Source organism: Epinephelus moara, chromosome 17, assembly GCF_006386435.1.
Source record: "Epinephelus moara isolate mb chromosome 17, YSFRI_EMoa_1.0, whole genome shotgun sequence".
Classification (NCBI taxonomy): Eukaryota; Metazoa; Chordata; class Actinopteri; order Perciformes; family Serranidae; genus Epinephelus; species Epinephelus moara.
In genome coordinates this window covers 26,748,379-26,765,911 of record NC_065522.1, presented here as the reverse complement: position 1 = coordinate 26,765,911, position 17,533 = coordinate 26,748,379, and the positions used below count along the sequence as shown (strand labels likewise).

The window sequence follows — 17,533 nt, the reverse complement described above, 5'->3', positions numbered from 1 at the left end:
TGTGTTTTGAATCAACTATATAAATAAAGTTTGATTTGAACTAAACTTTACAGCACTTAACACAGTCCTCCACCGCCGACTAGTGTTTTGGAGGTGTAACTGCAGAGTGACACAGACACACCACCGCAGAAGTAAAAATATTGGCAGATTTTTTTTTCCCCACGACTAATCGATTAGTTGAAGATTATGTGCGACTTTAGTCGACCAAGATTTTCTTTGGTGGACTACAGCCCTAGAAAATATATTGTTATATCGTACAGTCATTATATCGACCAGCTCTTCTGGGTGTGTTAGTCCGACGATTTAGCCTAATACAATTTCAATCAGACTAACATGTTCACAAGTGTTTTAAAAGTCTGATTTTAGTCAGACTTACACAATAAATACATTTTCTCTAATGTCATGTGAACACAGTGAGTGTATATCATGATGTCACCCACACAAACTGCCAAGTTTTACCACATTATCTTCTTTTGTATTAACTTGAGGAAACTGTTTTTGTCTTAAAAGTATTTTCTTCTTTATGATCAATTACCTTGTGTTGGATTAATGGAGTTCATCTTAAAGAGGACCTGCTATGCTCATTTTCAGGCCCATGCTTGTAGTTTGGGTTTCTACAAGAGCCTTAATGTCTTCCTCATACTATCTATCACCCTCAGCCTGAGAGGCTTTGTTTTAGCGCCTGTCTTTTTAACCCCCATGCCTGCACCTTCACTGGAGGACTGTGATGAAGCACAGCGGCACTTTCTACCGTGACGAACTACCAATAAAAACGTCTAAATCAAAATCTTTACAACCGGACATGTAGCAGCAGGAATATGATCTGAAATGGGGGATACATTAACAACATCGGCATCCAATATTACGTTAGCATGTAGCTACATGTAGCAGTGTATGCAATATAAACACTTGCGGTAACGTGCCTGGAGCGGATGACTAAATACATAAATCTGTCATGAGCTGACGTCAGCTTTGGTAACAGTATTCAGAACAGTTTGAGGTTTTTGCTCACAGGGATTACTTTTACCTGAGTATTTAATAGTGTGACCATGTTTAATATGAACATCCAACATTGTAATATTGTATTTAAGACAGAAAATAAGCACAATAGATCACATTAATGTAATTTGCAGTGTTGTAAGTGGTTTAACTGACCATTTAAAATCAACCATTCACACATCTAGCTTTAAAATTTGCATCACAAAAACAAAATCCACTCCTAGTGAACGTACAGTGCTATAACTGGGATTATACTGTGGTCTAATCGTATTACCAAAACACCACCCAGACCATGAGGCTATAAATTAGCTCAGCAGATATCAAAGACAAGAACAAACAACCTTAATTTGCTTCCACCACTAAGTGACAGACGCTATGGAATTTCTTCCGTCGCAGCAATGAGCTAAAACACACACTTAACTGCCTTTGTGTCTCCTCGACAAATTACACAACCCGGTCAATTAAATGTGCGTGAAAATCCAATACACATAATAACCTCTCAGTAACAGCCTAGTGTCCACATGGCCAAAGCTCCTTAAAGGCAACACATCCGTCTGGTTATTCTTCCCTCCTCCGTAGTCTTCCTCCATGTTAGTCAGAAAGACAAACACTCGACTTCAGCTGTGTAATTTCCCCCCCAGCAGTCTGTGTTATTACAGTAGTTTACCGGGACAGGGGCCGGGCACAAGTGCCACAGAGAGGACACTTGACTGCTCCAGCTCCTCCAGAAAAAGTTTTCCAGCTTCATCTGCCAGTGTGCGAGGCTTGGTTAGGCTCCACTGGGGCTGTCGTAAGCAGCTGTTGAGAGCTGGTTTTGTGGGTGAGTGTAAGCGTACGGCCGGATTGTTGTGGGCGCTGGTGGGGAGCTGCTGCAGGAGGACTTTTGGGAGCCGTGTGTGTGTGTGTGTGGCTACTGAATGTTAGTTAACAAGTACTTCCTCCAACTGATTTATTTAAAGGGTGACTTCGGTGTTTTTCAGTGGGGACTCTATTTTGCCATGTTGTATATTTGTTGTGTATTAAAGGTGTTTTTTTGCCACGGACAGGCTCAGATTGTTTTTTTTAAGTGTCTGACAACATTATTTAAAGGATCCCTGCAGAGATAGACCTTTCTGTTTAAGAGTAAGATCATTTTGTTTAACAAGAAACAGCCCCGAAATCACTATCACCAAACCCACCAGACTTAATTTAAACGTTCATTCATTCATCCATTTTCCGTAACAGCTTATCCCATTGTATTTTTACTGGGAGCTGAATTATCCGCAGAGGTCTCTTCCTCCCCAAAACAAACAGACCAGGTGATTAAAACAGGGACTGTACCCGACCCAACGTTCAGTGTGACAGCAGCATTCCTGTGATATAGTAACCTAACTACGCTAACGACAGATCAGAAACGTGCAATCAAAATCACATCAAACAAAAGCCAGAGACTGTGTCGTATTTACTTGCTGTGAGCTGTAAATTCACCACTTCCGAGCAGAAGAGAGAAGTTAATGTTATCTCAGAGCTTTACGGTGCAAAGTTTCTCCTCCTCTGTGCCGCTGCATCATGTCCGCAACTGTCTGTATGAGAGAGTAGCGTGAGAGTCAAGCAAGCTACACTGCAGAAAAATCTGGGGAACAAAATGTCCCTGACTGATGATTCCAATCTCCACCGTTCATCGGGCAGCCCTAATAATGATTAAAACCAGTTTACATGCTGAATAAAGCAGTTTTGTGCTATGTTTCATGTTATATCATGTTTTTCTCTGATAATTTCAGATCCAGACATCCAGGAGTTTTGAAGTGTTGAATTATCCACAGAGCTCTTCTCCTCTCCACAGCAGGCATACCTGGTGACTAAAACTGGTCAAAACACTGAAAAAAGCAATCGGTGCGTTGACATGCGCATAGTTCGGCTAATCAGTCAAGTTGGACTTCTCGTCTTGTCTGATTATATACGAATTATCAAGGTGCGTTAGTCGAGCTATGGATAGTCCAATTTTAATCGGACTAAGCTGTTTACATGCATTTAAAAGTCCGGTTTCAGTCGGACTAAGCTGTTTACATGCATTTGAAAGTCCGGTTTCAGTAGGACTAAGTTGTTAACATGCATTTAAAAGACCGGCTTCAGTCAGATTAAGCTGTTTACAGTCGGACTAAGCTGTTTACATGCATTTAAAAGTCCAGTTTCAGTCAGACTAAGCAGTTTACATGCATTTAAAAGTCCAGATTCATTCAGATTAAGCTGTTTACAGTCAGACTAAGCTGTTTACATGCATTTAAAAGTCCGGTTTCAGTCGGACTAAGCTGTTTACATGCATTTAATAGTCCGGTTTCAGTCAGACTAAGCTGTTTACACGCATTTAAAAGTCCGGTTTCAGTCGGACTAAGCTGTTTACATGCATTTAAAAGTCTGGTTTCAGTCGGACTAAGCCGTTTACAGTCAGACTAGGCTGTTTACGTGCATTTAAAAGTCCGGTTTCAGTCGGACTAAGCCATTTACAGTCAGACTACGCTGTTTACATGCATTTAAAAGTCTGGTTTCAGTCGGACTAAGCTGTTTACATGCATTTAAAAGTCCGGTTTCAGTCGGACTAAGCTGTTTACATGCATTTAAAAGTCCGGTTTCAGTCGGACTAAGCCGTTTACATGCATTTAAAAGTCCAGTTTCAGTCAGACTAAGCTGTTTACACGCATTTAAAAGTCCGGTTTCAGTCGGACTAAGCTGTTTACATGCATTTAAAAGTCCGGTTTCAGTCGGACTAAGCTGTTTACATGCATTTAAAAGTCCGGTTTCAGTCGGACTAAGCTGTTTACATGCATTTAAAAGTCCGGTTTCAGTCGGACTAAGCTGTTTACATGCATTTAAAAGTCCGGTTTCAGTCAGACTAAGCCAATAATTCAATTTTCTCAAGCTGCATGTAAACGTACTGAGTGTTATGTTTCAAATTGGTGTTTCACTGGCACTGTTTGGCACAGCAGGGGCTGCGGCCGAGCGGCTGCTTGTTTCTCTAATAACTTCAGATCCAGACGCCCGATGACTAAAACCCTTCATCTGGTTAAAACATTTAATGAGGAATGACCAAAATCTAAAAATTGCATGATAAAAATGCGGCCTAAAACTGAACACAAACAATTTATGACAGTTTTTGGGCAGACAACACAAAGGGGATATGATGCAACTGACTGGAGAGTGAATTAAATAACACAGACTGTGTCCTTGATTTGAATTACAGATTTCTCTGGCTGAATTATCCACAGAGGTCTCCTCCTCTCCAAAACAAACAGACCTGGTGACTTACACTGGTGAAAACACTCAATAAAAAAACAGTGTTATGTTTAAAATCGGTGTTTCAGTGACACTGTTTGGCACGGCATTTTAAAAATGTGGCTTAAAACTGAATAAAAAGTCAGTTTTTGGCAGACAACACAAAGAGGTATGATGCAACTGACAGGTGAGGGAACTAAATGACACATTTTAATGCATTTATCTTTAAATAAACAGTTATTTTATCATCGTAAAACACACTTCATTCAAAGTGGACGGAAACAAAATGAATGTTTATTTAAATGGAGCCTGGTGGGTCTGGCAATAGCGGTTTGGGGGCTGTTTTTGGTTCAACAAAAAGGATTTAAAGGTCTGTCTCTGTAGGGATCCTTTCCATAATGGTGTCAGACACATGAAACATTATGATCCTGTCAGTGGCAAAAACAAGCACTTTTAATGGATGTAAATAGACGTTGCACAAATGCCCCGAGTGGACTAATTTCAACCCGTCTTGTCTCATGTGAGAATAGGGCCCAGGTTGAAAAACACTGAGGTTACCTTTTAACGTTTCCCCCTCACGCTGCGAGAAACTGCATCTCGACAGCAAATGAACAGATGCAACATTCTTCTCCTGAGAGTGTAATTGTCTTCATTCCTCGGCCCTCCAAACAAACAAGTAACCACAGTTGAGAGTTATTTCACACACACTCTAAAATGCCTCGAATGATGCACAAACAACCCTGAAATATGCGGCGTCCTGTTGGGTTTAATGCAACCTGAAGTTCTTCACCCCCACAGTCCCTTGCTGCCATCAAATTCTTCACGCCCGGCACAGCATCGCCTTTCTTACAATTAATCTTCCTTACACAGCCGCCTGATCGCCCTTACCAGCAGGCGCACACAGAAGAATATCTAATAACTCCGAGCGAACACCACGCTGCTCTTTCTCCCCTTTCTTCTCCCCAGACACCCAGCAAATGGCCCGCGTCCAGCCCCAGGTTTCCAGCACCGGCCCTGGCCTGCTCTGCTGCGTGGATCTCCCCCACTGCCACACACACAGCTCTGCTCGACAGCTGGCCTCGTACCAGGGCAAATGAAAACACACACTATTACACACTCCTCTCCTGGGTCGCCAAAGAGAGAGGGGGAGAAAAAAAAAACGTCCCTGCTTTGATTGGACAGCTGACTCCGAGCTAGGTTTGAAATATTTCATCTGAACTCAGTTGGAGTTATTCAAATGAGCGAGCGTGATGCCAGGGTGCACAATTTGAATTAAGATTTTTTTATGCGATACTCGCTTTGAAAGTTTTCCTCGCTCGGCTGGGAAAGTTTGGCGTGGGTGGCTTGAGTTTTTGGGGTTTTTTTGAGATGAGGATTTTTTTTTGCCTTTGGAAAAACACCCAAATTGTGCACTCGCTTGCAAGCACACGGAGTCAAACATGTCTTGTGCAGTTACGCAGAGACAAGCTCTTAATGTGAAAGCTAACTTGGAAATCACACTGGTGATTATGGTGAGGGTACTTAAGCTTAAAAAAATTAACTGAGACTATTAGAGTGCAAAACGAAGAGCTCTTCAGCATTACCGTGCCCATAAATAGTGCAGGTAATAGCTTTTCACAGTTATTAGCTGCACACACACAGTTGCCAGTTTATTAGGAACACCTAACGTGGATATTTTCCTCAATGTTTTGGCCTCTCGTCCTCAAGCACATGAGTTCTAGGTCACTAAATTGGAGGTTTGTTTCTTAGCACTGCTTGGACTAATGTCAACTTTACACACAAAGGGATAGTTCCAAGTTTTTAAAGTGGGGTTTTACTGGAGTACGCATCCATAGTCAGCGTATTACACACGCCTCCGGTTTGGAGAAGCAAGCAGGAGTACTACACAGAAGCAAAGCAGTGTACTGCTGTGGAAGGGGGCAGCAGTGAAACACATTTTCAGCCACCTAAAAAAAAACACAAGTTTACGTTTACGCTATATTGAGAGTATTGCCACTGCTTTACATTGCCGTCACACTGCAATATCTGATTGGTAACTGAAGCTGTTACATTGCTTTCTTTAATGCCAGACTCCATTGAGAAAAACAGTGATTTAATATCGCTGAACACTGGAGTTGACTCGTCTACTGCTGCCTCGATCTGGTATTTTTCTTGTGTTATTGTGTGACTTTGGCGTTTAGACGGGTTAGATCGGATTCACCAAAGTCACACAATAACAAAACTAACTAATGGAAACAGCGGTGGACCAGCAGCTCCTGTGTTCAGCAAGGTAAAATTGCTGCCAATGGAGTCTGGTGGCTTTGACGAGAGCATAGATGGGGAACTGAAGGCGTTAACGGCTGCTTCGCAAGAAAAGGCTATCTGACGGAAAGGTAAAGCGGTGAAAATACTCTCAATCTAGCGTACATTTAATGTGTTAAAGATTGTTTTGGGTAGGACTTTTTTTAAGTGGATAAATTCGGCACTCTTGCCACCTTTACAAACTGAGTGCGTACTGACTGACATCTACTATAGGTGATACACTGACTATGGAGAAGTACCTCATACAAACCCCCCCTTCAAAAAACCTCAACTATCCAGCCCACTAAATGGACGAATGGAGCCATGTGCGGTACCCAATGTTGATTGACCTATGTGTCCGCAAAATCGGACCCTTTCGAACAAACAGATAGTGGGTCACCTTCCAAAATGGGACTGTTGTCGAGGAGTAGAAAGAGAACGTTGCCTGTCTAGACTAGAGCATCACTTGTATCTTTGCTCCTTTGTCCTTATATTAACGAGGAATCAAAGGTGACGAGATGTCCTGTAGATGTTCTGGAAAAGGTAACGTTAGCCTGTATATTTTACTCCCTTTGTAATGTGGGGAGACTGCGGAAGACAGTTAATGTTGGCGAGTGTTTGGGGTTGTTTTTGCATTGTAGTGAAGGCTAAAATGGAGGCAGTGTGGACGGCTGCATTACAGTAAATCAATGTTTTATTTGTCTTATCGAAATGTGTAAACATCTTGTAAAAAGCACCAAAAGTCGACCCTACAATTTTGTCGCAAAAATACTGGGATATTCCATTTTCTCCAGATCACCCAGCCCTGGCTACAGAGATGTCCTCTTTAGGGCTACTAATGATTATATTCATTATTTACTGCGTATTTGTTGTTATGAAATGGTTAAAAGCAGAGTCTACAAACTGTCAGGAATATGGCAGAAGCCAAACACAAGCTCCCAGAGCCCAAAGTGATGTCATGTGATAACTTTGCTTACATATTGTTACCAAGAATTAACTGTAAGAAGCTCTTTTTACTTTACAAATAACTAGAGCTGCGACGAGTGATTGATTTTTTGTCAACTATTTTAATCTATTTAATAGAATTAACCACAAACCTATTTGATAATCAATGAATCAGACTGAGTAGGAGACAAATCAGCAAAAAAACTATTTGACTCAAGCTTCTTAAATGTGAATATTTTCTGGTTTCTTTACTCCGACATGACAGAAAGCTGAATATCTTTGAGCTGTTGACAAAACAAGAAGTATGAGGACGTCATCTTGGGCTTTGGGAAACACTTTCTGACATTTTATAGACCAAACAACTCATTAATAAATCAAGAAATGAACCAACAGATGAATCTGCCATGGAAATAATCGTTAGTTGGAGCTCTTTAAATAGCTGAACTTATCAAAATGGTGATCAACACATTTTTGTGGTTGGTTACTCAACTAATCATTTCAACAAGCAAATACCAGAGTGTTTTCAAAGGGGCGCTCACGACAGATTTTCTCTACAAGTTATTGATGTCGCTGCTATTAATATTCAAATGATTTGCATTGGAGGGGCAGCTCGAGCCTGCCAGCGCTGTGACGGCCCAATGAAAAGCCATCTCATCCATCCCATCTTAGTGTTTGAGCTGATATTGCAGCTCCCTTGGCACGGACTCCGACGGTGCCATCCAAAGAGGAAAAGAGGCAAATAGCCCAGCTTTAATACTCATCCAAGACTACAATGCATTTAACAGAAGCCCTAAGGGTCTCACTGGGTGAATAAACCACAAACATGCATTCCTCTGCAGGAAAAATGCACAGCAGCTACACAGAGAAAAAAAAGATTAATTGATAGAGGAGAGGAGACTTTTCTGGAGGAGTGGATTGGGAGAAAAGGGGGGGAGAGGAAGCGAGGAAGCCAGGGGAATGAAAGGATGGCTGGCAGGCCAAAGTGTTAAAGAGGGGAGACAAAACCCTGGCTGCAGTCCCGAAAGAAAGAAAAGGCGAGGATTTCACAAGATGATGGACTGAAGGAGGGAAGGAGGGAGGGAGGGAGGGATGAGGATTAGGGCAAAGAAAAGCAGCAGGGACAGGGAATGCCTCCCATTGTAATGATGATGTTTTCTGAGAAACGTCCCAGCCTACAAACCCTCAGTATTGACAATATACAACCACTTGGATATTCATCACAAGTCATTATAACTTGTGCAGATTCTGATTGGGGATGTGCTGCCTTCAATGGAGACCTTCATTCAAGTTTATTATGCCTGTGCCATAAGTTATTTCCTGTGACAAATACACGACAGCCGGTCACAAGATAGGATTGCATGGCTTTTTGACACGGGAGAGGCATGCATTTCATTACAGGCTGCATTAATTAACAAAGTGTTATCCTATGGGAAGTTAATCAGAAAATAAAAGCACATTAAACGGAGTGTTTTTTAACTTTAAGTTTAACTATACCCTAATTGGTAACAACTTCAAGCAGCTTTTAAACACTCCTTATTTTGCATGCAAACCACAAAGCTCTTCTTCTACTACAGAAAAAAAAAGCTCACCCGAAGTCCTGGTCCATAGACTTGAAGAAGAATTTGTAGTTTGGCTTGTTCAGGACCTGCTTAAAATCCAGCAAAGTGATATTTTCGGCAGCGATAGGTATCTTCACCAAATACGGCGTCTCCTCTTCGTCGATGTGATAAATTATTTTGGTTTCCGCCATCTCAACGGTTGGGTTTTTTTTGCCCCACACAGGCTGCGAGGCGAGGTAGCGTTAACTTTGTTGGGGAGTTAGCTTAGCTTGGTTAGCTAGCTAGGTGGCTAACGAGACGGCAGAGGTGAAACGATGATGGCCACTGAGATTTTTTTTCGGTCCGGAGCCGGAGGACGTTAAAGCGCCGTTACCGCCGCTCAAGAAGAAGAAGACTAACGTCGGAGTTTTAAAACCGATAACACCTCGCGCTCCCCCGCATTGTTACCGACGGGGCCGAAAGACGACGGACACGCTACATTCACACGACCTACCTACCGACAACTTTTCCCCCAACAAAAACATACGGGGGGGGGGGGGGGGGGTCTGAAACTTTTCTCCACTTTTTGCGAGCCAACGCGGCGTGTGACGTCATCACGCACCCCCACTTTTGTTACGTACTCTTCCAGCAACCCTCCACCCCCCCCCCCAACATATTTAATATCACTTAAAGACAATAAAAGACATTTTACTCAATTAAAAGTAGTAAGTAAGTAACTACAGTGTAAATATACGTCATTAATAATATATAATTTTCATTAAATCAAAGCTTTATTTAAAACTCAGGAAATCAGTTAAGCAAACAAATAATAATTAAAAAAATAATAATAAAAATCATACAAAACAACAAACAATACTAGCAATATATGATCGCTAGAAAGAGAAATACAGGACAATATTTACACTCAATTAGAACAAGATTTCCCGTTTATCCTACATCCTATTTATACATTATTCATTATAATACATACATAATTATGTTACACAGACTATCATTGTCACGCATTGTACTTTTTCTCCTTTATATTTATTTAAAAGCTTTTGTAATAAGCTCCTGTGCAGATACAGTTATTAATACAAAATGTAAATAACCAAGTAAATTATATATTTGTATTCTTATTTTTATTGTTTTCCTTGTTGTAAGTAGAATTAGTGCCACATAATGATAGTATGTATTATAAATACACATACTTGTACTGTGTAAGAACTTTTCTATCTCCATCTTGCTCTCTATCTATCTGTCTATCTATATTTTTCCCCATTAAAAATAATTCACATGTGTATAACAATCCTGTGCAACTATCAATAATGAACACCCAGTATCTGTAAAAATGAAAGATATATATAATTTATATTATAGATTTTTTTTAATCTAATCTGTAATTTTGTTATATTTTAATTCATATTCATCACTCAGTAAATCATTATTTTCTTCTGATTCTTGAGCTGCTGTAAAGGCTGAATTTCCCAGGTCTGGGATTAATAAAGTCTTATCTTAACTTATCAGAACACATTATGCAGAATGAGCCATTTCACAATCATATATATCACAGGATTATTATTACTGATGCATAAATGATTAGTGACAGTAGTTAAATACATGTAATTAAATTATTAACCACATTCAGTAGCTTTTTCAGTAGCTAACTACTTTGGGTCGTGTAGTTTATGTGGTTAATTAATTACAAACTATACCATAAAACCTCAGTTCAAAGCCTAGTCCCTTTTACTTGCCCAGTGTGGCTACACATTTTATACATTTTAATAAACACCTGTCTCAATTAAACATCAGGTGTGCTTGTAGTTAATTCATTTTTGTCACATATAGACGCCTGTCCCAAATATAGGCCTGATGTTTTCAGATAGCCCAGGCTATTAACTGAAGTTTTAAGGTATTCATTGTATTCTCGTTACATTTCCTTCCATACAACACAATGCTACAGCTCATTGGCCACTTGTTATTTGGATAAAATCACCTTTAATTTGCAACCAAGACGTCTGTGATCAACAATATGAATTTCCCGAAAAGTTTAGTATTTTCCAGACTGCCTTACAACAACTGCTCCTCATGCTCTACTTAAAACAAACCCTCAGGCTTGAGAAATCTAGTTTTATGTTGTTTTTATCTATGGTTTTATTGAATTAAGACATTTATGTTTCCATGATTTTATAGATTCATACATTGAACCTTGAGATATAATACTGAGGTGGAAAAAAATTAAATAATCATGAGAAAAATGCAAATGATTACGAATATTTCACACCCTGCTTTCAAATTCTATTTAATAAAAGTAAAATAAAGTGCAATACTCTGTCAGGCTGTGACATTATTAACGCAATAACCTCTGATAAGTATTAATCTGACTATTCATTAGGTGTTTAAACTCAATCTGACAATGAAGCATACTTTATTAAGATCTTTAAAACATCTATAACTACAACTACTAACTGCAATTGAATAAAAAGCACAATAGACAATGCACCACTATATCACAATGTATGTCCCATAATATCAAATAATAAAGGCCTTAAGACATGTCATTCATTATGACATATCTTGGTTTTGGGCCCTGTATCAAAATTTGCACTGTAAATATTTAAAAAATAATTTAGTTTCACCCAATTATGACAAATTAGTGTTCAATAGGGACCCACAAAAATTAGGCCCCCAAGGCTCAGGACATATTTTCTGTTGGAATAACAGAATATTTAATTTTTTTTAAAAAGGGGCAAAAGACAGAAATTATTATAAGTAATAATCTGCAGGACATTTATCAGCTGTACAATAACATTATCAAACAGGCACAGAGAAAACTTCATGAAACCTTTAGTTTTTAATGCTTTTATTTAATTCTATTTCCAAATGAACCACTAGAGGGAGCTCTTTATCAGTGTATCATGAAAGACACAACAAATGGGCAGGACAGTGAGTGAGGACCGGTGTAAGTGGTGTTATTATATAAATAAAAGTAGAATTTAATTAAAATATTTCCATAAAAATATAATTGAAAAACAATTTGTGCTTTATATTATCTAAAAATGTAATGTGTCAACCTACTTTTTAGAGTTTCCTGTTATAATTATGTCAATGATTATTAAAAAAAAAAAGACAAATCTAGTTTCTGTTAAAATTTCCTGTTTAAGAAATGTGGCCCAAACACCACCCCGACCACGCAGGTGATGACAAACAGCACCCAGAAGGTGACAGCCAGCAGCTGCACAAAGAACAGCGTCTTCTTGCTCTGCTCGATCACCTGCTCCTCACCCACCAGGCCGGGCGCCACGCCGTACGGCCTGTCCGGGTGCATCTGCTGCACCCGCAGGCTGACGGTGGGCAGGATGATGAAGCGGGCGTCGCTGCTGTCGCCCTCCAGAGAGAGCACCACTCTCTGGGTGACTGTGGTCAGGTGCGTCGCCATGGTTACGGGCAGGCGGAAGGCCACGGGGGGCAGCCTGGCCAGGATGCGGGAGTTGCAGGGTAAGGAGAGGGCGTCGCCGCTCTCCAGAGGGGTGAGGTGGCGGCAGAGGGGGCAGGGGATGGCTGGTGGGCTGTGGGGGTCCGGGGGCTCGCAGGGGCAGAGCTGGATCCTCTGGAGGCACTCGGTGCAGAAAACATGGAGGCACTCCAGCATCCGGGGACATTTGTTGTACTGGTTGTACTCTTGGTAGCAGATGGGACACTCCACATCCATGGGCTCCCCAGGGGTGGTGCTGAGGCTGGGTGCTGCAGCAGCTGGGTCCCCCTGCTGGGGAGCTGGGACAACATCCCCTGTCATGGGGGGAGGGTGGGAGGGTGAGTGGATTGGCTCGGGTGCTCAGTCAGCGATGGCGAGATGCAACTTGTGGATGAATCTTTTACAGAGGATGGTAAAATCTGTGGAGAGAAAACAACTTGAGCTGAGAGAACCCCAGAGGCTTCTGTGGCCTTTAAATGCCAGGATCTGCTCTCCCTGGGATGCCGCTCGGTTTCTTCTAAGTTTTATGAACAGATTCCTCAGCACATGAGTCATAGCATTCATCCATTTAACCACTCAGCCCCCCCCCAAACCTACTCATGATCACCCCTGACTCCATGTTGTGTGTGCTGGCCTGCACACTCAGAGCATGTACAGGAAGTGAGGAAATCAAAACAAGCAAATGAGCAAAAGAGCTGTGAAAGGAAGTCATAAGTCATTGTAACGGTACTTTCTGCATGAGGACGTGTGAGTGTGCACGTCTACTTTTCTCCACTCTGGAGAAAATTCCACTCTCTCCAATCTGTTTCATTTCAGGCATTTCAAAGGGCCACTCAACTGATTTTACTCAGCCTGTGAAAACAGTTGTATCTTCGGCGGCTCTGAGAAAATAACCCTGATGATGTAATCTCTCGGTTATCTTGGCTCAGACCAGTGAAAAGTTTAAAAGGTAAGCTTGGGTTACAAACTGACGGCATGGAGTTTGAAAGATAATAGCATCTGCTCACTCTGACTTCGTCACATATCAAAGTTTGGTCATGGACTTTCCACGTCCAGATACGACGTGCAAGGTACCCTGGGTGTGTTGGTTGTTGATGTTCTGGGACAAGGTTACATGCATTGTCTTCTTTCAAGATACACTTCTGTTTTCAAAGGAAATTTGCCCATACAGTCACACGACACGTTGTGCAACAACGCAAATTGACGGTTTTTTCCTCTCCAACAACAAATGCACGTGGTTAGGTTTAGGAAAAAAGAACAGGGTTTGGCTTTAGAATCTTATGGGACACAACCAACGCTCTCCCAGGTGACAGTCCGGGTTTGCTGGACCCATCCATCGCCCTTCCCACCTGCCCTACTCAGACTTTCGCCACCTAACATTCGTTCTTGTCCCGGCGCACTTCCCCCTTGATGCTGCCGAGTGCCGTTAAACTATAACGGCAACTGTCTGCGTATCATGCTGACGTTAAAGGACGGCTTTTTCCGTCAGTGTCTGATGCCACAAGTCACTGCCCAAGCGCCGGATTTTGATGACTTTGGAATAAGACCGGGCTCAGTTATTAGCCTCATTAGGTACTTTCGGAGCAAACAGTTTTGGGGTGCTCCACAGAGAACGACATACCTTTCGGGGCTTTTATTCTGATTGCATTCGCACCGCCAATAGGAACATTAAAGTTACGTACTGTAAGCCTTTCAACAGTTGGCATAGCAACGACACTTTTGCTTTGACAAGTCATCATGATGAGATCGCGATGCATTTAGACCATCGCATATATGCTCAGTAAAGCCTAGACTTTATTGTCAGTCCATTTGTCCCTGTCTTTTTTTTAAAAAAAAAACTGTAATTACGAGCTGTTGTTTATGTTTTGTGTTGTGTGTAATTTACACACCTAACAGGTTTTTAAGAATGCCAGTTGCTGATGCTGCATTGGCTTGTTTGACCAATCACTGTACACTTATGTCACCCATGGTTCCTCTTGAGTTGGGGGAGTGTCTACGATGAAGCTGGAGCTAAAAAAGTCCCTCAAAAAAGCGTTGTAAGAACTACAACTGTTTCTAGTTCGTGCGGTGTGGACACAACAAAAAGGGAGGCAAGGTTCTTCGAAAAGGTTCCTCCACTCTTGAAAGGCCTATAGATTTGGGTAAGAAGGGACCTGCTACACATAAAGCCTTTATCAGCCCATTAAACGGCCATGTTGATTGTTACGCAGCGACCTCTAGTGGTCATAGTAATTATGACAGAAGCAAAAGAGGAATCAAGTGACGTAGCATAGGACCATAGGAGAAGTCTGCATCCAGGGGTGGTCAGCGAAGGTGATTTCATTGCCTCATACAGGAACTGAAACTCCACCATGGTTGGTTCCAGAGATATTTTAGGATGTCATTTAATAATTTAATAATAATAATGATAATTTGTCATATGATACAGAGTGTTGAGAAACACAAACGTCAATCAAATGACTTGTTGAATCTGAGCTAACCACTAAAACACCGAAGTCAAACAATAATGCCGGGTTCAGACTACACAATATCAGCCCGATTGTAGCACAACGCAGCGCCGTACAGTGTCGGCTCAGGTCGTTGACGACAATGAGTGTTGTATGCTATAATCCATTGTTTCATCTCATGTAGTGTGTCATGGTAGAAGACAACCGACACCACGTCTGGGACGCCTCAAGAAGTCCCAACAGAAAGTCTGGCATGTTTGATTTTCTTTCTGTCGTTCACGACTGCTCCCATCACAGCCGTCACTTTGACCAATAGGAACACAGAGCGATCTGCTGCTGTGGAAACAAGTGAACGAAAACAACAATCCAGCCTTTGTGATATTTCCTGATATGACTCAATGAATATGACTCAACAATCGCCTTATCTGACATGTGACTTTCGGAACAGACAAAGATGTTGCGTAGTCTGAACCCAGCATATGACAAACAAACTGACTGATCAAGGCAGCAGTAGACCAGGTGGTGGTTTTTGTCAGTGGTGTCTGGCTTTGAAGAGGGCATCGATTAAGTTTCACTTTCCATTCAGGCCCCCAGTTGAAAGGTCTGTCTTTCGGTCTTACGTATACGACTGGATAAATGAGACTTGGATTATATTGTATGACTTGTGTGAGAGTTTGCCAACGGTTTTTAAACATGGACCCCAATGACTTCAATTCATGAATAACTTTCTCCATTTTGGAACTTGTTGCTGGCTTTTTATGAAACAGAACATTAGATTTTCTTTACTGACACTTTTGTTTGTTGCTCACAAGGCAACCCAAGTACACTCATGGGGGATTGTTGCTTAGCAGGTGGGGTCTCCTTTGAATTTGTCCGTGGCAACACATGAAACCTTTGCTTTCATAAGTCTGCCACACATTTATAGAGCAAAATAGGGGTTAAAATATAATTTACACCAACAATAAGTGTTTTACTGTATTCAAAAATCACAGTACATGTGATGACAAACAAGTATCTCTTGTATCTATGTAGGCCACCAGATTCAGAGAGATTACTCAGAGAGAAACTGGCAGCGATCCATCCTCACACCTCAGAAGAAGATAAGAGAGCCACTTACCCACCGCACACCCCTTTGATCAGAGCATGCTTTGATTCCCGCCTCCGACCCCGGTACTTCCCCTCTCACAGCTCATACTCCTTCTCATGTCGGTACAGATCTCATCCTCTGTCTTCTGTGTGCACATAAAACCCACTCTGAGTACCCTGCAGCTGCAGCTGGAGCTGGTCTTACTGGCAACCTTCTGTTTTCGCTCACCTGATTTTGCTCGTCCCTCGTCTCTCTGTCTCGTCCCCCATGAGGCATCTCTGTGCGGTTTGCTCAGCAGTAATTAAACCCCTGGTGATGTGAAGGTAACCAGGACACAGAAAATGACAGAGTCTGCTCACTCTAGTCTGCTTACATGTTATGTTATTATGCTTCCACACAGTCAGCATGACTGTTTTAAAATAGCAGAGTGCGGATCAGGGTGTGATTATTAATATCCTGACATTTTAGTTGATACTTAAAACATAATTTGAATGTCCTGCTCAACCATATGGTGGAGCACATTTTGAGTCACTATATCTTAAAGAAAAAGATGTTGAATTTAACCCAAACTGATTGAGCTATCTCTACCATTCAGTTTCGGCATGTTATACCAAAAAAATCCACTAGATGTCACTGTGTCTTTAAACAGATCGCCTTTCCAGTTCACCCCCAGACATCATTGCTCTGTGTGGTAGGCATGTTTAATCGACATGTTATAGTTTCAGAGGTCTTACTGAACAGATTTTTCTAACTTTATACGAAAAAATAAAAGTATAAAAAAAGGCAAAACACATTTTTAAAAACGTGCTCTGTCAAAAAATTAGTCTGCCTTTTATGGTAAAGGCAGTGAAGCTGACCTAATGTTGTCTAATGCTGTCATTCATTGTTGTTAAATGATATACTTAATGTTATCTATTTTATATGTGGTGAAATAATTTGATGAGGTTTTTTTACTGTCTCAAGCCATGCTCAAATGGTTGAATTGTTATTTTATGGCAAAAGAAGTGATGCTAAGATAATAAATGTACAATTTTTAGGACATAAATAAGGATACATATTTATTTTTTCACCATTTCTGGGATGTTTTCAAAGTACTGTAATGGGAACTGTCTAGAATACATACGTGGAAATAATACTAGTACTGGTAATATTGCTAATTCCATGGTATCAAATTGGGATATGCTGGTATATTAACATATTGAAGCGGCAGTGGCTCAGTCCATAGGGACATGGGATCCGGAGGGTTGTCGGTTCAAGTCCCTTTACGGACTAAATACAGAGTGTGGACTAGTAGCTAAAGAGGTGTCAGTTTGCAAGGACGGGACAGTTAAAGGGAAATTTCGGTTTATTTCAACCTGTCTCCTATCGTCCTAAATTTGTTTCAAGTGACTAGTGACATAGAAATAATAGTTAGCATGTTAGCCGTTAGCCTAGATACAGCCGGGGCGCATAGTAGCGTCAGACCTGTTAAAACGTAAGTGAACAGGCATACTTCAAGTGCAAAGTTAGTCCA

The 17,533-nt window shown here is 41.2% G+C and overlaps 2 protein-coding genes across 2 annotated transcripts in view; both read right to left on the bottom strand.

Moving 5' to 3' along the window:
- dvl2 (dishevelled segment polarity protein 2) overlaps positions 1-9,557 on the bottom strand; it is a 36,359-nt gene extending 26,802 nt beyond the window's left edge. Inside the window, exon 1 of the mRNA XM_050067677.1 lies at positions 9,063-9,557. Within this exon, the coding sequence (XP_049923634.1) occupies positions 9,063-9,223 (161 nt within the window). The 5' untranslated portion in view covers positions 9,224-9,557. The remainder of the gene's footprint in view (positions 1-9,062) is intronic.
- A 1,926-nt stretch (positions 9,558-11,483) lies between these two features.
- Positions 11,484-16,526, bottom strand: si:ch73-335l21.2 (RING finger domain-containing protein). Its single transcript, XM_050067706.1, has 3 exons — positions 16,249-16,526; positions 16,051-16,165; positions 11,484-12,905 (listed from the first exon to the last, which is right to left on the bottom strand). The coding sequence occupies exon 3, from the start codon at positions 12,805-12,807 to the stop codon at positions 12,157-12,159; it is 651 nt and encodes a 216-aa protein (XP_049923663.1). The 5' UTR covers positions 12,808-12,905; positions 16,051-16,165; positions 16,249-16,526; the 3' UTR covers positions 11,484-12,156.
- Between the last annotated feature and the right edge of the window lie 1,007 nt (positions 16,527-17,533).